At 41.7% G+C, this 20607-nt stretch overlaps 1 protein-coding gene across 4 annotated transcripts in view; it reads left to right on the plus strand.

Moving 5' to 3' along the window:
* Positions 1–20607, plus strand: part of Ak5 (adenylate kinase 5) — a 219973-nt gene that overhangs the window by 63745 nt on the left and 135621 nt on the right. For 3 of the 4 annotated variants that reach the window (XM_010605163.3, XM_010605162.2, XM_010605165.3), the window contains exon 7: positions 16850–16915. The exons of the other annotated variant lie outside the window; for it this stretch is intronic. In XM_010605163.3, coding sequence (XP_010603465.1) covers positions 16850–16915 — 66 coding nt within the window. The remainder of the gene's footprint in view (positions 1–16849; positions 16916–20607) is intronic. 4 annotated transcript variants of the gene reach the window in all.

Below are 20607 nucleotides of genomic sequence, written 5' to 3' on the forward strand. Positions count from 1 at the left end.
CTCTTTTGCCCGTTTATCTTTATTTATTTGGAAGAGTGTTCGATGTTTTGCGGACATTGTATGAGAAAGGATTAGGTGGAAATAAGAATTAAGCTTATGTCTCACGTAAAAGAGAAGCCTGGAGTTCGGTAGTCCAAATCAAGAAAATAGCATTGTAAAGTATCTCTTTCAACGTTCCAGTTCATCTGTCTCACTATAAGTCCCGAATCTCTGGTGATCTGGCAGTTTAAGGGCTTGGTCTAATTTTCGTGGCCTGGAAGAGAGGAAAGACTGGACAGAGCTGCTTAGTGCTTTATTCTTGTGTGGCTGCTACACCACATTACTGTTGACAATGGGTGTAGCGGCGGTCGTTCCCTGTGACTCTTGGCTGGGCGTGATGGAGAGGCAGGCAGGCATTACCACCTAGACCTGGCTCAGCCCGAGTATTAAACGAGCTGCATGTGGTAGGTACAAGCAGATGGAGCTACGTGCTGCTTTTGCTACTGCTTTTGTAGGAAAGAAAAGGTTTGAATCCAGAGCCTTGAATGTGCTAAGCACATGTTCTACCACGGAGCTACACCTCCAGTTTTGTTTTTTGTTTTTTTGTTTATTAGTTTGTTTGTTTGTCTTTGGCATGGGGGATTGAATTCAGGACCTTGCACTTGTGAGGGAGGCACGGTGCCACTGAGCTAAATCCCTGGACCTTTCTCTATTGGTTTTTAAATGTGCTGTTAGGTATGTCTCTTTTTCCCTGGATGATAACTCAGGCAGTTCCCTTGGTTTTTCTTAGTGCTTAAGAAACACCAACAGATAATCTCATTCTTAGCTATTAAAAGTTCTCACCCAATCTAAATCAGAACTGCAGCTTCTCAGTCAATGTAACATATCTCCATGCAGGTGCACAACTTCCTCCGAGGTCTAAGGTATATGAACAGGTGAATTTCTGATAGCAGTCATATAGTACAGCCTCTGTAACAAAAAGAACTAACACTCAAGTAGCTCATAGAATGAAACAATGGTTTTGGTTTTCTGTTAGGGAGTAGCCTCCTTGTGGACAGTCCTGACTGACTGGGCTGCTTTTCTCCTTGAGGTCACTAGGGACAGTGGTTCCATCACAGCAAGGGACCCAAGGGGGTCCCCCACAGAGGAACAGGGACCTCAACTTCCTCCCCTCATGGAGTAGGTGGTGGCTGAGCACCACCACAGAACAAGAATTTCAGGACACTTCAGAGTGAGGCAGATCTATTAGGTAGTTAGATGGTAGGAGAACAAGAAGTCTCGCTGAAGTAGCTGGCAGGGATACACTCTGGTACAGGGGTTCAAATTGGTCCACTCACAAGAGCATGGGGCTAGCTGGTAAGGATTAGCTGAGGTGGGCTGGAATCCAGTGGATCATTATCTCAGTTCTGGTTCCGTAGTCTGTCAGTGTTCACTAGAGAAACAGACTTAATGCAAGATATATAGATATATTAGGATTTACAGGTTAGGCTTACAGTGGCTGCCCACAGAGTGGAAAGGTGCAAAGGGCTGTCAGTGTGCTGGAAATCCGAGGGATCCAGTCAAGGGTTGAAGGCCTGGAGTTCAGTATAGTGTCCCCTGCAAGTCCCTGTCGGGAGGCTAAAGGGCCTGGGATGGAAGCCATGAGACGCTGTCCAAGGTAAAGGTGAAGCCTGGAGCTCCTCAAAGAAACAGAAGCGAGCCTTCGTTCTTCCTTACCCTTCTGTTCTATTCAGGTGAAAGGCCTATTGGTGGGCGCCACTCACACCCAGCGTGGTCTTCTTCTTCAGAAAATCACTTCAGCCACACCAGAACTATAGTAATCCAATTTAGTTGGGCATTTCTTACTCAGGATGACACAGTCACCTGTCACACACCTCTCTTTACAGCTTGAGGGGCAGTACTCTTCCCATGTTGTCCTTGCCTGGGAAGGAGGGGGCAGCCTTGGTTCTCATGGGGTAACTGCTCCTCCCTGGGGAGAAGTGATCTCATCAGGTATGGTTTGCAAGGCTCGGCTTTTCTTGGAATCTGAGGTGTCCTCAGTTGGAAGACTTTTAGGGCATTGCTCCAGGATGGTCTGCAATTGGACATTGAGAAAGCTGGTATTTGAGACTTTGAACATCACTTCAGTCACTCGTATTCTAGTATCTTCAGTCTTGATGGGGAGCTGAGGAGTAAACACAGGGCTAATAAACTTACAGTATGGACTCCCTGTGGGATTAGTAGGCCCACCTGCAGGGCTGAGCCCGGCATTTAAGGAAATAAGGGGAACCAAAAAAAAAAAAAAAAGAGTTTCTCTGTGCCCACTTTACCTGTTTTTATCTCTTCTGTCCTAACACAGTCCTTCCTGGTTATCTGTCGTCTCCTAGGACACTATCGTTGTCATGTGTGGTTGAAGTAGGGTTGCTACCACATTTGGGTCCCACCTGGCATGTAAGGGGATGAGAACACAAAGGTCTAGAGTCCCAGCTCTGGAAGTGACATTGTCACTTCTGCTCATGTGGTGTGGTTAAGAATTTAACCAGGCTGTCGCTGTGCAGAAGATTGGGAAATATGGTCCCTCCGAGCAGCCACGTGCCTCTGCACCCCGTTTACTAAGAAAAGTGCGGAGAAGCCCTTGCAGCCCCTACAGCACCAGTTCACCCCCTGTCCAGGCCATTGCCCACCCACTGCTTCCTTCCCACCGTGGAATGTGCTCACCCCAAGAGGAAAACAGCCTGGGTCCCATCACAGAATTCAGAGCTTCAAAGCTCTACTTACCATCCAGTTCCCTGCATTAGGTCCAGATTTGACTCTCATACTCAGCTGCTTATAAATTAAACTTCCGTTTCTCTTTTCTCCCTGTCATGAATAAACTGGAGAAGCAAGACTAAAGTGTGTAGAATAAAGCCCCCTATTCAGAAAAGGGAAGCTTGAGAGAACACGTGGTGTCATTGAACCACATCTAGGGACACATCCTGTTAGGCAGGGGTAACAGTGACCCCAAGATCACCCACTGGCGACCCCTGGAGTGCTGTTTTGGAGTAAATCTACTTTTCCTGAGGCCTTGGCCCTGTGAGCTGTTCTTCTCTGTGCATTACCCCGCATGGCCACATTGAGGAGTTGAGTTGGACCCCATATGCTCCTCAGATCTGTTCTACATCTGCAAAAAATACAAGCCTTTCTGATTAGGCATATTTTGACTTTATGGATCTGTGTACCCCAAAAGTGGTAAACTTCTGCCCTTATTGCTTCCTTCATGTCTGGAACTGCACTCACAGTTTTTCTCCAGACATGGCTATTAAGCTGGTTTATTTCTGTGTTTTCTCCTTTGAATGCCAGTCACGTTGAGATCCTCTAAAACAGCAGGCTCGGGTGGAAGGCGTCCTCTTCTGTCTGGGTTTTGCTTGGGAGCTCTTGTTTGGTGGCAGTTGAAGGTTCATGTAAGACCTTTATGCTGTGCTATTTGCAAGTTTGGAAACAGTGGGCTTTTTTGACCTTGGGAGATCCTAAAGTGCTAAATGCTCTGTTTGCTTTTATATCTGCTTGAAAATCGCTTAATTCTTCCTTAAGTTTATCTTTTCATGCAGTAAGTTGCTAAATTCAACAAACAGTGGTCAACATACATTCTGACCATTTCTTCTCTGGCCTTTGCTCCATTCGAACTAGGCTGCCTTCCAAGCTATCCACTTTCCTAAATCATCTGTGCCCCACTGCCCAGCGCAGCAGCTTTGTGGTATACTTACAACGACTGCTGTCTGCATTATGCCAAGTGCTAAAATATTATCCAAGTGTTAAAATAAAGATGGTAATGCTGTGCATAGTGCAGACACTGCTTTCTCTGAGGTGCAGTGAATGACCTCACTGTGGGTGAGGCAGGTCGACCTCACTTTCATTCAGAGATGCAGGGCACATCTGAGTCACTGGTCCTCCAGCCTAGAGCAAAGTTTCTCAGTTGGGGGGTGTCACGGGACCTCTGCACTTTGAGAAGTCCTTGAGAACCTCAAAAGCCTTCCATTTACATCACATGAGAAATTAAAATAAATTTTATTGAGTCATTCAAAAAGAATAATAAATCCATATAAGATAAACGGACACATTTTTATGAAAGGTTACCACAAGTTGCAAAACTAAAAATCATGATGAAATGAGGCATGGTGATATACACCTATAATCCCAGCAGTCTGGGAGGCTGACACAGGAGGATCATGAGTTAGAGCCCAGCATGGGCTGCATAAGGACCTAATAAAAGAATTCTGTCTCAGAATAAAAATAAGAAAAGAGCTGGGGCTGTAGCTCGGTGCAAAGGCCCTCACTCAGTTCAATCCCCAGTAGTGAGATGAATGGTGATAGACATTGCCGTACACACCTGCACATGTCTTTAACTGCTAGCTAATAGAGAGGTGGAGTCTCATGGCTGCTTTTGTATTCCAAATACTGTGACCCCACATTTCATGTAGCCACTGGAAAATGACACTGTGCCTTTGTGAGAGCATGAGAGTGAAAATCACATGCGTCTTAGCTTGAAAGTAGTTTTGACCTCTCATTCTCGAGAATAGATCTTGGCATTCCCAGAGTTGTCAAGAGCACATTTCAAGACACCCCCCCCACATGCACACGCACACTCTGGGACATTGTTGACATATCTGTGAGAAAGTTTTGTCACTTCCATATCCAGGTCCCAACTGGTTGGAAAGAAGAAGGGAGGTCAAAGAATACAGCACACATCACTTCCCACTGTCCCCTGGAGGGCAGTGAAGTCACATGGCTACATCCCAAATGCAAGGGATGTTGGGAAATGCAGTCAAGCCAGCTGGCATGGGTCAGCCTACCGAGCTGATACTGTAGAGGAAAGGAAGGCAGCTGTGGGATAAAGTTTCTACTAGAGGCCACATGCTGTTCATAGAGCCAACATCCTCCCCACTGTTAATTCAGCTCTCCTAGACCTGGGGCCTGGCCTTTCCAGAGGAGGAGAGGTGGGCAGACTGTTGGTGTTCCCATCGTGCACACAGCCCTGGGTATACCAGGGTTGTTGTAGCAGCTCCCTTCTATATGAAAAAGACCTTCTTTGGCCGGTGGTTAAGATAACAGATTACAGAGGAATCAAGGTAGGTGGGAATAGGAAGTCTAAGATATTTTTCACCACCAAATAGACTGCGTAGCTAAGATCTTATTATATCAGAGTTCACAGTGAAATCCTCAGTTTTTTAAAGGTTGTAGAATTTCATATTCCACACATGGAATTGGGGAGGAAAAACTAGATTTCTATAGAACCAAGTAAACAGAAAAATTGAAATGAGTAGAAGCTCTACTGTGCTCTTATTGAAAATAGGGGAGGAGCACCTACGTAAAATCTTATTTTAAAGAACCCTACAAACTGACAGTAATTAATATATTCAGCTTTCTGGTGCCAGCTAATTTTTCAGTTTTATATTTCTGACTATGCATTCCTCCCTCTTACAGCACTGCTCCCTCTTATTCACAGTAAGTTGCTTCTGCTGTTTCCTCAGTGCTCTTTGTATCGTTTCATAGCTTGTTTTTTTTTTTGCACTATGCATTGTTTTTGAGCCCTGTCTTTGTAGGTATATGTAGATCTAGCTCACCCTTATAGCTGATTAGCGGTGTTACATTCTGTAAGTGTACCATATTTTATTAGTAGACATTCAGGTTCCTATAAAATTTGGTCATTACCAGCATCCTTACACACATCTCCCTTTGCATGTGTCAGAGAGCTCTAAGGAAGATTTCTGGGAATGAATATTTTAGGCTAAAAAAAATCTCTACCATAGCAAATATATATGCAACATACATATATAGTTTGGGGTCTACATTTTAGATTTTGTTATTTAAAAGTGGACTTACAGCCAGGCAAGAGGTGTTCCTGCCACAACATGTCAGCTGCTAAAGGCCCAGACCCAGAGGCCACCTGATCCTGGATTGAACCTGAAAACTATGAGCCAACAGGAATCCCTCTTTACTTCAGAAGTAGCGGGGTCCGGAATTTCCTTGTAGTGCCACAATGCCGATACATCTTCCTTTCTTTTGAAAGTTGGCTGTTCCTATACGTTTACTCAGGCCTAGTTTTATGTTCTTTATTACATAAAGTTTTATCATTTTCCATATAAAAATCTTGCACTATTTTTGTTGGCTACGTGCCTAGATAATTTATAGTTTTGCTACTATTGTGAGCAAGCTGCTGCTTTTCTAACCTATTCTTCTCAGTGCTCAGTTGATCTCTATAAAATGGCTCTTTGCGTTCGTGGGTGTGTTTGTCCCCACAGACAGGCTCTGTTCTGTTCCCTTTAGGGCAGAGCTGAGTCCTTCGTGCTGTATGCTTCCTTCCCTCCTTTCTTCTCTTCCCACTGCTGCACCCCAAAACCCTCATATGCACCCTGACATCGTATGATCCTCCTTTACTGAGTTGGATTCTACTTGACATATGTTGGTCTGTGGTGGCAAATAAATATTAGTGTCAGGGACATCCAGACAAGGAATGCTTCAACTAACCGGGCAAAAAGGAACCTTGGATTCGGTTTCTGGGATCCTCCTGTAAACCAGTGGGGTTGGTTATAATGTTCGTGGCATAGAGTGGGATTTCACTCTCATTTACTCTGTGCTCTTGGCTGGTTTACTGACTGTCTTGAAGCCTCAGTGTTTCCTGTTGGAGAATGAGGGTGGTAACACCTCCCGGGACTGTGGGGAAGATTAAATGGCGTACAGTGCAATAGTTCATAGCACAACCTGTGGCCTGGAATGAACACTCAACACTCTATCAGTTTATAGAGGGAAGGGCCAATTCTTCCCTCCTTTTTGTCAGAGGGTTTGAAGGCCAAAGGACTGGGTTCCTTCTGGGAGCTGTTTTTCAGTTTGTTTGATGAGGCTTCCCAGGGGAGCCCTCTCTCATTTTATGTTTTGTGGTTCCACACGAGCCTTCGTTGGCAGAAAGTTTTCCTGTCAGCTGGAGTCCAAGGACAGTCACAGTGCTAAGCAGAAAGCATTTGGAAGCCCACTAATTAGCACACTCTTCTCCCCCACCCTCCACTCCCTTCCTAATCCTGGAAAAAAAAAAAACACCAAAAGAATAAAAAATTAATTATGTGAGGCCAGAGGTGATGATAATCCTGAGTTCAAAATGAGCCCATGGGAGAACTAATCCCTAGGACGCAGGGACTGAGCACCAGTCTCTAGGGCTATAGTGTAATCGGGAGAATTTGTTCAGCACCAGCCCTTGGAGGTGCGGTTGGCTCCTCTGACCCTCGGCACTGGACAGTCCCACTCCTCATAGGTGCAAGGAGTTGGGGCCACACTCCCTTCACCATGGGCTCCTTTCCATCTGCTTCTGCTGGTCCCTGCAGCCACCTGACACAGTGCCACTGCCAAGCATGCAGCGCCTTTTGGTTCTACCCAGTTTTCCTCCCAGTTCCTCCCTCTTAGGGGCGGATGTCACATTACGGTCCCCTTCCTGTCCTGATCAAGCTGGTGCTCCTCTGCCAAGTGATTGTACCAAGCAGTGGTTTCGTGTCCCCAGCAGTCTTGTTGGGCACCAGGTAGACTTGCCTGATGCTGTTGCTGGCTTGTCTTCTTCCAAATATATATTTTTTAAATTTTTTTATTTCTGTTATTCAGATATAACAAAAATCCAAAGTTTTACTTTCTGTTGCATGGATAGATACCGATTAATGTTAAACTGACTGGAATTTTCTACTGGGTCTGTATTTTTTAGTTGTAATTTTTTGGTGCCAGCAAAGTATATCATGTATACTTGAATGTGCAAACTTTACCACTGATTTTTATCAAGTTACCACTTTGCCCCCAACCTTAGCCACTGTGGCCTCATTTTCCAGGTGAAGAAACCAAAGCAGGCGGTGAGTAACTTGTCCCAGACACCAGCAGGTGAGGACAGAGTGAGGATCCCATTCGGGCCGGTGTGGACTCTGCACCACCAGCTTCCGCTCACCTTGAGATCTCACACAGGCAGCTTCAGGCTGAATTTGGGCGGAAGATACTTTTAATATGTGCCAGATTTTAAAGCCAGAACATCACAAAATAAAAAGCACATTTCTGCTTTTCTTGATATCTGTGGAGGTTTGGTTGTCGTGCATTCCCAAATCTCTGCCATGGTTGTCGTTGTGAGGCAGGGTCAGGGCTCCTTAGCTCCTGGGGTCCCCGCTGACCCCTACCCTGCCTGGCCCCTGCAGGCATGTTTCTGAGTCACACCCCACACCCTCCTTGTCCTCTCCTCTCAGCTGCGGACCTCTGCTGACAGAACTACATGTCACACCCTGTCCCTTCCCTGTGCCCAGTCCCTGCCCTCACAGGGAGGCCACTGCACAGTGCACTCCAGCCCCTGAGGCTTCTCCCAGGAACTCGGCCTGGTGGGAAGCAGTCTGCGCCTGCAGAGCGTCCATGAAACAGGAAGTGCCGGCCCGGCTGCCTGCTCAGTTGACGCAAGGGAAGAGGCAGAGGTGTAGTAAACCAATAATAGTCATGGTCAAAACAATATTAACCATACACTGAGAATCTGCTATGTGCCCGATGTTGTTCTGAACCCATATGTGTTTCCAGGACGTCTATACGTAAATTTTCTCCCACCAGCTGGTCTTGGTGGGACACATGAGACTATCTCAAAAAACCAAGGAAACATTTTTCCTCTCACCTTTTCACTTTTTCCACTGAATACATTTGGATATTATTCTCCTCACATTTTTTATCATGCACGCTCTCAGTAAAAATCATTTCAGTATTAGCCCTGCTGTCCATTATAGTGTAAATTATAAAAAATACAGACTATTTAAGAGGGTGAGGAGAAGGGAAGTGAAACGACTAATTGTTTTAGTAATTTATATTTAATTTTAGTACAAAAGCTATTTTTGTCCTCATTTTTAAGATTAAAATAATTTTAAATGAAGCTCATTTTGAAGAAAAAAGTTAAAATTTTGATACCTGATTTTTGGGTTTTTGTTTGTTTGTTTGTTTGTTTTTGAGACAGAGTCTCACTATGTGGTACAGGTTGGTCTTGAACCTACTCTGTAGCTCAGGCTGGCCTCAAACTCCTGATCCTCCTGTCTCAGCTTTCTGAATGCTAGGATTACAGGGGCTCTTTGATATCAGATTTTAATTGTTGTTTTTGTTCTGCCATAAAAAATGCTTCACAGCAACAGATGACTTAGTGGGGACCACTATATCTGCCTACATGTGAAAGATTGGAGAAGCTTAATTTCTCCTATATGTAGACTTTCAAAAGTACATTTCAACCGAAAATATGGTATTCCCTCTTGAATCCCACTTCATCATGATGGTCTCTCCTCCTGGGTTCACACAGCCTCCTTAAGGAATTGTAGACCTGGGGATTAACATGTTGGATTGGGGGCACTCAGAGAGGGTTGGGGGAGTGTCTGAAGTAATGGCCTCTGTAACACAAACTCGAATTCTTGTTTAAAGCAGCCATTTCCATGGTGTTTTTGTTTTCTGTTGTGCACACTCATCATTCAAAGTACAATGTTCACAGTCAGAGTACTGATGCTTAGCAAAGACAGACATGAAACAGATTTCCTTGGACTCTAAGGAGTGGCCGGGCTGAGGTAGCGGGAAGTCGCCCCACTTAGACATCCTAGATGCCATCTAACTCATTGGCATTCCCTCAGGCTTCTTCCTGGGTTTGTGTGTGCACATGCACGCTAGGGCAGAACCAGAGTCTGCCTCGTGCTAAGCACACGTTCTGCCTCTGAGTCACACCCCAGCCCCTCTGCAAAGGATGCCAGGAACTGTCCTGGGGAGGGTTGTGGTCCTGGAGCACTTGTGATCTCCATCCTTCATGCACTGTGATATAAAAGTGGGTGAGACCTGCTGGAGCAGGTGAATATGATCATCTGGTGTTCTTTTTTCTTCTTCTTTGTGTAGTTGTGATTTCCTCTAGCATCTATGATTTAGTCTCAGCTTTGCCATTTAAAAGGAGTCTAAAAATAGATTTAGTTCTGAGTTTGACAGAGATTGGATGTATGAAGAAATCTCAACTAGATAAATACAGTTTTTTTTGCCAAAACAGCTTAGAGATAAAAGAATCCTCAGAAGGCCATCATCATAGATTTAGTTCTGAGTTTGACTGAGGTTGACAGACTCATAATTTAATTTGCTGTTCCTAAGGGGGCAAATTTGATTTGTTCCTAAGGGGGAGTGATTTAATTTTAATTATGCAATATTTTTCCTCAGCATTAGTACTTTCATGCAAAATATTAAAGAAAATGTGTATGCTTTCCTTAGAATTAATGACTTAAAAGCCTGCTTATCATTCTTTAATAATTAGGTTTTGAAATTGAGAATGTATTAGGAGAAGACAATTATTCATTTATTTTTACTGTAGTTTTTTTATACAACAAATGGCCTTTAAACTTAAAAAGCTGATGAGATTTTTATAACTGTAAAGTGAAAAGGCAATTTCCATACTTTGTACAAAGATAAAATGAAATTCATCTTTGACTTTCTATCAATACTAAGTGCCTACTGTTGCTATATAACAAGTCACTCCCAAAACGTAGTGACTTCACAATTGTACATGTGTCATATGGAATGAGAAATCAAGAAGCGAGGATCAGGTTGGTTTTGACTTAAGTTCTCTCATGAGGTTGTGGTTTCAGTGGTTGTGGTTGGGCTCACCTTGAATTCTGCTCACGTTTGATTCTTGGTTTGTGAAGACTTGAACAGCTGGAGCAGCTGTGACGCCTTGGGCATCTCTTCTCCGCCTACATAGGGGCTCAGAGTAGCTGGGCTACATAGAACCTCAGGCCTCCAAAGTCATTAACCAAGAGGCCACAAAAGGCCTTTTCACCTCTTCTAAACTAGCTTCAAACAACATTGCTTTCCCACTTTCAGTTTGTTAAAGTGAGTCAGTAAAGCTGACCTATATTCAAAGGAAAGTAATTTGGAATCTTCTTTTGTTAAAAAAATAGTATAAAAGAAAAACAACTTGTTGACATGTTTTTTAAACTCCACCATGAAGTGCAGTAAGTAAATACCTGCCTGCTCACCATCTGTCCCTTCCTTCTTGCTAGGGTATTTTTGTTTTGTTTTGTTTTGTTTTGTTTTCAGTGCTGGGATTGAATCCAGGGTCTTCACCCAGAATGACATCCCCACCCCTTTTCAAACCCCTTTTTTGAGACAGTCTTGTTAAGTCACTAAGTCACCCAGGCTAGGCTCAAACTTACAATCCTCCTGCCTCAGCCTCCCAGAGTGCTGGATTACACACTTACACCACCACACCTGGCTCCTTCTTGCTAGTCTTTCATGCCTAGTGCTCATTCCTGTCTATCTAGATTTTTGAAGTCTTCTCTTATCCCCTTTGTTTGTTCTTATTCTATTTTATGCCCCATGCCAGATCAGTTTCTTTAAAAACCACTTTGACTAATTTTCTCTGATTGAAAGCCATCAGTGATGATGATTGTCCACACACTTGCCTCTCAGTGTGTTTTTTTCATCACAATTAGGTGCATGTCTTGTTTAAAAAGGTGGATGGTTCATAACCCTTCACAGAATGGCCGAGTTAAGTTTCTTGTGGGTAGAATCCAGGAATCTGCAAGTGTACAAGTTAGCAACCTTTAGGAAGGTTGATTCTTAATTACGTGAAAGTGAAAACTCGGATTTCTGTTTCATAGCATACAGCAGCAGTTCTTCGGGATGGCATGTTGTCGTAGTCTGGAGCAAGTGGTCTGTTGTTAGTGATGCTAATGTGCTGAACTTCAAGCACGTACCCAGCGATTACATATGATCACCTCTGCTAGTCTCCATTCTCCCCTTTGTACGTGGGAGAGAAACTCCTTACACTAGGAGGAGTCCCACATAAGCTGGGCTCCCAGTACTAGTGTCATTCGGTGTTCTGTGTCTCCAAGGAACCCAGTGCCATGCAGTCTGATGTGAGCTGGTCCAACTTTGTCTTTGCACCTTCACTATTTCATGCTCTTTAGTAGTCTTTTTCCCTTTCCTCTCCTCTCCCCTCCCTTCTCCCCTTCCCTTCCTTTTCTCTTTTAACTGCATCTCCAGGTTCACCTTCTCTTGAACCTTAGGATCCTAAGCCTCCACCCTCTGCTTCTTCAAATTACATTGTCATCTGTAGCATTTGTAAGGCTCACATCATTTAGTATCTTATATTGTTCATTATTGGTTCATTTTATTGCTGAGTCACTCAGAGGTTCCCCGGGAAAGCATGGCATCTTCAAATGGGCAAAAAGAAGAGTGTTTAATAAAGGTGTGTATTGCCGGATGTGGTGGCGCACACCTGTAATCCCAGCACTCGGGAGGCTGAGGCAGGAGGATTGCTGTGAGTTCAAGACCAGCCTTAACTACATAGTGAGTTCCAGGTCAGTCCCAACTACACAGTGAGACCCTGTCTCAAAAAAAAAAAAAAAAGAAAAAAGAAAAAAGATAAAGGTGTGTGTAGGCCTCAGGGAAACTGCTAAACATGGTTCTGTACCACTGAGCTGGTGGAAATGAGATCTACTTCCATGCCAGGGTCTACAGGTTCAAAAGGGGAAACTGTTTTACTTGAACTCAGGAAAAAAAAACAAATACAATACAGGAAATGGGTTCCATATAGGAACCTTGACCTTCAATGGAGAGGAGTCGTCAGCTTCTGATGACGCCGCAGGTTGACAGCTTTGGGGATAAATGTCCAGACTGTCCTCTCCTCCTTTACTCTGATGTCCTGTTAATGTTTACCACTGGCCAAAACCAGCTACAAGCCAGAGGTCAAGAGAACCCAGTGCTACCTTGAGGAAGAGGCATCGCCCAGGGCACAGAGTTGGACAGTGGAGCTAGAGAGGCACAGGGGAGTGTGTGGCTCAATTACACACTTGGTAAAGGCAGATGCTGTATTTGCATCTTCTCTTCATCTTCCTTGCAGCTCTGCAATGCAGTGAATGTAGTAGTTGTGCAAGAACAATATCTTCATTCTTTCATACCATCAAACAGCAGTTTCATTTCCCCAGAATACTTGAAGGACAAATACTTTTCCAGTGTTAACATTTTGTATTTCCTGCACAGTGGTTTGCTCAAACATAAATTCCTGTTCTGCCTTAATTGCCTGTCCCAACTCCCTTGAGAAAATGCAGATATAGCTATAATTTGAATATCCTACATAATACCAAAACACAAATCCAAATTAAGCCAGCTGTCTATCACATATGTTGGAAGCCCAAGACAATATTCTCAGATCATACCATTTCAGCCTCACTGACCGGAAGCACATCACATCTTGTGAAGGTAAGCTTGTGTACAAGTGTGCTCTGCATAATGAGAAAATAATGGCACAAGTGCAGACATTTTAACATGAATAAACAGGATAATTATTTGCCCTACAAAAGGCTTCCTAACTTTATAAAAGGATTAAAATGGGAGGAATCTCCATATTGATTTCCACAGTGGTTGCAATAGTTAACATTCCACCAACAATGTAGGAGGGTCCCTAGCTCCCTGCAGCCTCCCTAGCATTTATTATTAATAACTTAATAATACCCATTCTTTCTGGGATAAGATAGAATCTCAGTGTTGTTTTAATTTGCATCTTCGTAATGACCAGAAATTTTGAACAGTTCTTTGTGTCTGTATTGGCCTTTTGTACTTCTCTCTCTGTGAAGTGTATATCTTCTTGTGTAAGTATAAATGAGCATACTTTTACAAAAGATGCTTTTCAAAAAAGAAAGATGTGAGTTGAAAGTAAAGGACAGAAAAAAATAATACCATTCAAGCATGAGCATAAGATATCTGCAGTAACTTTATTGACATTAAAGTAGACTTCAAGACAAAGTATTACCATGGACAGAGGAACTTTTCCATTTGTCATATTCCTTTGAATATGTACATGTGCATGTATTCAAAGACATACACATTATAAATATGTGGGTGCTTTTCAAAAGTTTCAAAATTGTATGTACAGTTATTTTTAGAAGTCTTAAAATAGATAAATCAAAAGTTGACAGAAGTTGGGCATAGTGGCACATACCTGTAATTCAGCCATTTGGGAGGTCAAGCCAGGAGGATTTTAAGTTCCAGACCAGCCTGGGTTACTCTAGTGAGACTTTATTTCAATAAATAAAAAATGACAGATGCAAAACCAATAAATGCACGCTCATGTTTGGAAAGATTAAGTCCTTTCTCGGTATTTAAAGGACAAAATATCAATAGAGATAGAGGATCTGAAGATCAGCAGACACATCTAGAATACTGTATCCAGTAGCTGCATATTATAGTGTCTTTAAGTGCATATATATGTTTGCCAAAGTAAACTAGGCCATAAAACAATTTTCTATAAATTTTAAAAGCTAGAAATCTCAGAGTATGTTCTTTGACCATAATGCCAGCAAAAGTATTTGACAGCACTCAGCGTCAGTTCATGAAAATCTAACAAAGTGGAAGTAAATTTGAAAAAAGGACATCTGCAGTAATACTACAATGGACATTATATTTAGTGGTGAAACAATGTATGCTGTCCCCTGAATACTGGTTTTTGTTTGTTTGTTTGTTTGTTTGTTTTGGTAGCGATCAAACTCAGAACCTTGTGCTTGTGAGGCAGGTGGCGGCACCACTGAGCTAAACCCCCAGCCCTCCCCAGAATATTGTGAACCACAGGGGTGTACACTCTTGTTTCTACTTAGCAATGTATTTGAAGTTCTAAATAGAGTTCTAAGACAAGAAAAATAAATAAAAGACATAAATGTAGGAAAGAAAGAAGTAAATATATACTGGTGGGTTACATGATTGCTTATAAAGAAATTCCTAAGGAATCTACATGATGACTATCAAAACCATGAATTACATTTATTAAAATCTTGAAATGCAGGATCAATGTAGGAATCAGTTATGCATCTATATATTAGCAGCAGATTTCTATGTATTATAAAGTAGAATGACTCACCACTAGATTATTGTTCCATTTAACTTGCTATCATGGTTCTTTTTTAAAATCCTGCATTATGACTTGAAAAATAAAACACCCTTTTTTTAATAGTGTTGTTCAAACACATATTCATGAGTGCTTATCTAAATATGTGGGACAGGTAAAGGGTAATAAGCTTGTGTTTGCATCAGAAAAGTCTAATTACCTAGTGTGGTGAGTAGCCCTTAATTATTATTGTATTTAATCGTGATAGTTCTTAGATCTTTTTTTCTTATATGAGTCATGACTTAAAGAATTCTTCTCATTCTTGCTTTATGCAGTGCCTCCATAAGTGCATAGATTCATGGGAGAAAACTGTCACAGATTTTAGAGGCTACTTTATCCTGCGCCTGATAACTGGTGGTCCTTGCAATGTTGAATTTTTTTTTAATGTGTTTATTAGCCATTTGTACTTCTGAAAAGAGTCTGTTCATTTCACTTGCTCATTTTTTGATTGGGTCTTTTATTGGGGGGATAATATTTTTGAGTTCTTTATATATTTTAGATATTAATCCCCCAAGTAATAGCTGATGAAAATTTGGAAAAGAGATACTTGGAAAGATTTTCTAGCTTAGATTAGTTTCTGTCCAAGTCATTCATTTCCAAAAATAAGAAAATAGCAAAGCACTAAATTAATGATTTTAAAATGTCCTGTCAGAGTGAGTATATTGGCTTTCTGTTCAGCAGAAAGGACAAGGCGAAGGCAGTTGCTACCATGGCCAACGAGACCAAAAGTCTGGGTTTGACTCAATGCCCTCAACACAGTTTGGGAAGACTCATGCTTATCATAGCTGTGGGCTTATGGAGCCTTGGGAAATCACACATTTATTAATAGAAAAGCAACTTCAGGGTAGCCTGCCAAAAACACTGAATAGAACATTAAAAATGGGCATCAGCAATGTTAGGAAATAATTTCTTTGATTTTAATTTAAAGTCTCTTTTGTCCACCACTGCTTAGCACTGAAAATGCAGTTAATTGAGTCTGTAACATATTAGAAAATTGTTCCCCATTTGCATGTGTGGGTGTACACGTGTCGCTCACTGTGTTTATAGAATGAGATTACAACTAATTTTCTTGTGTGCCTAGTGGAACCACCTCATGTATATAAACACATGGTGGCCGAAATATTTAGTCTCATGTATCATATTTAAATATTAATATTTCCCTAACCTTGCTGAGCACTCTGAGGCTATATCCAGAGTGCTGAGATGATTATTAATGATGATTCTCTGCCCAGTCCCAAAAATAATCCCCCCAGTGTATACACTTGAGAGTTCAATATATTGGATCTGTCCCATGTTCTAGTATCCTGAATCCACCAAGCCATTTATTAGCTGTCTATAGGAAAGGAACAAAACTTCTGCCCTCTTTCCAGAAGAAGGGCTGTTTAAATCATATGGGGCGGGTGGGGAAATTCTTGGCTAGAGACTATTCCTGGTTTTCTAAGCATCCCGATTTCATATATTCCGCTGGTCTCTCATCTTTGGTTGCTGTTCTTTGTATGATGGTTTCCACAGCATCAACTTCTGAAGTGTTTCTTGAATTCGTTGGGTTGTATATTAGAGCAATTTATAGCTAAATGCCAGGTTTATAAGCCACTGGGGGGAGCAATACTAAGGATTGAACCCAGTGCCTTTGAACTGAGATATATATTCAGCTCTCTTCAGTTTTTATTTTGAAACAGGGTCTTGCTAAACTGCTAGGTTGCCCATGCTGGCCTTGAACTTATAATCCTTCCTCAGAGTGCTGGGATTACAGGTGTGCACCACCACACCTGGCATAAGTCACTTTTAAAATATAAGATGCAACTATTCTACCTCTGGTGCTTGGTGTGATACTCAGTGAGCTGTCACTCGGGGAATGAGTGAGTGAGAGAAGGATAATTTGAGTATATCATCAGGCCTTCTCATAAACCTGTTTTGCCTCCCTTGACCTAAACATAGATGTAACTTCCTCCTCTCTCTACTCAGCTTGCTGTAGGAAGAGCCATGCTATGGAAAGTTGCTGGGGCAGAGGGCATCTCACATGGTTGTGTGGTACGTACAAGGGCCGTAGACCTCCAGATCTCCAGGGCCTCTGTGTTCCTGTCTTGCACCCTGAACTGACCTCCATTCTGGCACTGTATCCCAGTGTGGGCAGGGACCATGCTGTGCCCATTTTGATCTCTTTGATCTACTATGGTAGTTGGCTCATGGTAGATGCCCAGTTAAACACCTGTTGAACCTATTTCTAGCATTTCTAGGTAGTGTTTGTTGAAAAATTTTTTAAAAGAAAAGGAAGTAAGTGCAAAATGGTTACCCCATGAAATAGTTGTAGGCACATATTAAAAGGTTAATAAATACATGTGGATTGAATGAGTAGAAAAATGAATGAATCTTTCTGTAGTGATTCTCATACTTAGGAAGTACTGTACAAGAAAATCATGAGAGCAAGAGGTCTTGAAGATATGTTCTCAATTCTTACTGAGATTTTTTTTTGTTCCATTTATTGCTGGCCTAAAACTCATGATCTCCCTGCCTCAGCCTCCTGAGTAGGTGCAGTTATAGACATACCATCACCATGCTGGATTAGGCTGTTATAAGGGTTTCTTTTTTTTTTTTTCTTCTTTTGTAATGCTAGAGATCAAACCCAGGGCCTAGTGTTTTCTAAGCAAGTATGCTTCCTCTGCTTTATACCTCCAGTGTCTGGGCTTTACTTATTGCTTCAAATACTGCGTGAGGTTTTGAGTTTAAAGTATCTTTCTTCATTATTAACAGAAAGAGAAGAGTTTTCTGAAATAAGCTCGACAGAGAGATAAAATAATTCCTAAAGAGTAGAGTGGATATCATCCCTGCTTCTCCAGCTGTTAATAACTCAATAATCTTTTCTGAATTTTTTTCAAGGCAGTCTTTGTTTTTGAGTGAATGTTAATCAATAAATGTGGATGAGTGTGAAATGGATCTGTTAGGCATGCATCTTCTTTTGAAGTGTTAACTTCTTTCACCACACAAATCAAAGTAACTTGTACCCAAGAAAAACGTAAGTTTTTCCTTGGAAGGACACTAATGTTAAAAAAGGAACTTCTATCTAAATTCCAAGTGAAAACCTTTCATAATCTGTAGTGACATTTTCAGGTGAAATTTCAGCCTATTTTCCATTCAATAAACTTGTACATGGAGTATTAATGGAACTATCATATAATTCTTCATGCATTTTGTATTCTCATAGTATCAATTCACATTTAATATACTCTTCAATTTAATTTTCCTCTAAGAAATGTTTTTAAGATTTTAAGATGTGCTTCTTGCTTTAAGAATTTCTCAGCCACTTTTCTAATCTTTAAATGAATGCAGTATGCCTCAAAACATAAAATTTAGTTGTTTAAAATAGGTAGGCCAGGGAGAAAGGCACTGTTCTTGCTTTTAAAGATGAATACAGCTTATCTTATTTGATGGGACTAAACATAGAGCTTATATTTAGCTGCAATAGTTTTTTTTTTTTTAACTAATTGCCATCCAGTCAGCCAAACAGGGATTTGGACCATGTGCCCTTTAAGAATCTTCCCACTCTCCTTTGCTTCCATGAGTTTATGAACAATGTGAGTCAGGTTTGTGTTCACATTCAGTGCCAATGACTCCTATTGTCAGTGTTATGGGTTTACAGTTCAATGTTTGTAAGGAGTCAAGGTGGAGAGGGGCTTAGAAATTGGCCAACTGATGAACGTTAACAAATGTGCTGAGGAAAATCCCTATGGCAGTTCTCCTGCCTGGATTAGGTAACATCACTCAATATTGTCATCCAGTTCTCTGGCTGCTTCTGTATGTATATTTTTCTTCCGTGTAATTAACACCCTTCACATGTACTAGCAACAAAGACCCATAAATATCGCTGTGCACCAGCCAGGCATGGTTAATCCCAAAGATTTAGGAAGAATTGATGTAATTTTGGATTCTGCACATTGGCCTTTATTTCTCCCTCCCATCCAATCTCAGAGCACCATTTTCTGCTTTATTTTGCAGGGAATTGGAGGGGCTCACTATGTTGCCCAGGCTGGCCTCAAACTCATAATCCTTCTGCCTGGGCCTCCAGAGTAGCTGGGATTATGGGCATGTGCCATCATGCCCACCTAGTCCTTTGGTTTTATTTAGTGCCAATTACCCAATGCTGGCACTAATGGTCCCTTGAACTTCCTCAGTGATCAGTAACATCAAGCACATCTATAAAGACAATATTAAAAATAATGATCATGTTTTACATGATATCTCACCAGACCACACCTCACTAGGAGCACATTGTGTTTTTTTGTTTTTGTTTCTGTTTTTGGTACTGGGGATCAAACTTAGGACCTTGCACTTGCAATGCAGGTACCGGAACCACTGAGCTAAATCCCCAGCCCTAGGGGCACATTGTTAACAGACACTTCAGGCTCATTGGTTCTTCCAGATGGTCCATTTGCCTCCAACATCTGCCCACCTAATCTGCCCCCACCACTGCCATTGGCTGTCATTGTAAAGCACGAAATAAAATCCAACACTCCCACGTGTCAGTGATGAAACCCATCTGTTCACCATGGAAGACAGCTCCAGCCTATTTAACCTCATTTTACCCTTCCAGAACTTCAACTTCTAGCTTATAGTAGGATCTCAGTAAGTACTAGATGAATGAATAAATAAGCAAATGAAATAGATTCCTGAATAATCAAATTAATGATAGGAGAAATGAGCCCGGGAAAAAATGCATTGTAAGTTTATATTCACTTCCTTATTGTGAACCTGACACACATTAAATAAAAACTTTTTTTTTTCCTTTGGTACCGGGGATTGGACTCAGGATCTTTCGCCTGTGAGGCAGATGGAGGCTCCACTGAACTACATCCCCAACTCAAAATTTTAGTATTTTCCTCTTTATGAAACGCCTATATTTTGGCATCGTAATGTACCACAGCTGCTAATATTGAAGTGGAGATTTGCACCATTAAAATGAGTTGACAGAAATGTACTTTTCACAAACTGATTTTAATGTTATATTTTTGGAACCACTAGTGATATACTCTTCTTGGCAGAGTTGACTAATTTGGCTTGTAACAAATTGTGGAAGGGACAGAGTAACCTAGATAACTCCTTCCCTAAAGTAGCAGAACGGTGTGCTTTGGGGGGTCACGAAAATGGATGGGGTACAGCATTTCAGCATGAAATACCCAAACTTTCAAAAATAAGGTACCACATACTAGTTCTTCAGTAGAAACAGAACAGAGTAAAATGATCTTCAGAAAACAACCAATTCCTATCCTCAGCCTACTTCCAGCATGATCTAAGTCTGACACTGCCCTGATATCTTGAATCCATTCAAAACAATTAAATTTCGTGGTCATTTTGACTTTGGGGAAGAGCCAGAAGTCACACAGTGCCAGGCCTCACGAAAAAGGTGGATGAGGACACACTTTAATGTTTTTGTGAGCCTGCCTTTCCATTAGATAGCGTTCGCCTTTTTTTTTAATCACTCTCATAAAGACCCTTAGGAAAGAGGACTTTCAGAACCGCTTGAGGAAGTGGCAGGAACATGGGATAAGTGTGTTTGAAGTGAGCGGGAATATTTTGAGGGGGATCGATAACAGTATATCTCTTACTATTATAATTTTTTAAAATTAAATATTCTCTCTATTGCCAGCCATTCTTTGTACATGCAGGAGAAGAGATAAACAGAAAAGACATTCATCCACTATGAAAATTTGTTTGCCAAGTTTTTACCT

Source organism: Fukomys damarensis, unplaced genomic scaffold (genome assembly GCF_012274545.1).
Source record: "Fukomys damarensis isolate Sample0158 unplaced genomic scaffold, DMR_v1.0_HiC HiC_scaffold_33, whole genome shotgun sequence".
In the NCBI taxonomy this organism is placed as follows: Eukaryota; Metazoa; Chordata; class Mammalia; order Rodentia; family Bathyergidae; genus Fukomys; species Fukomys damarensis.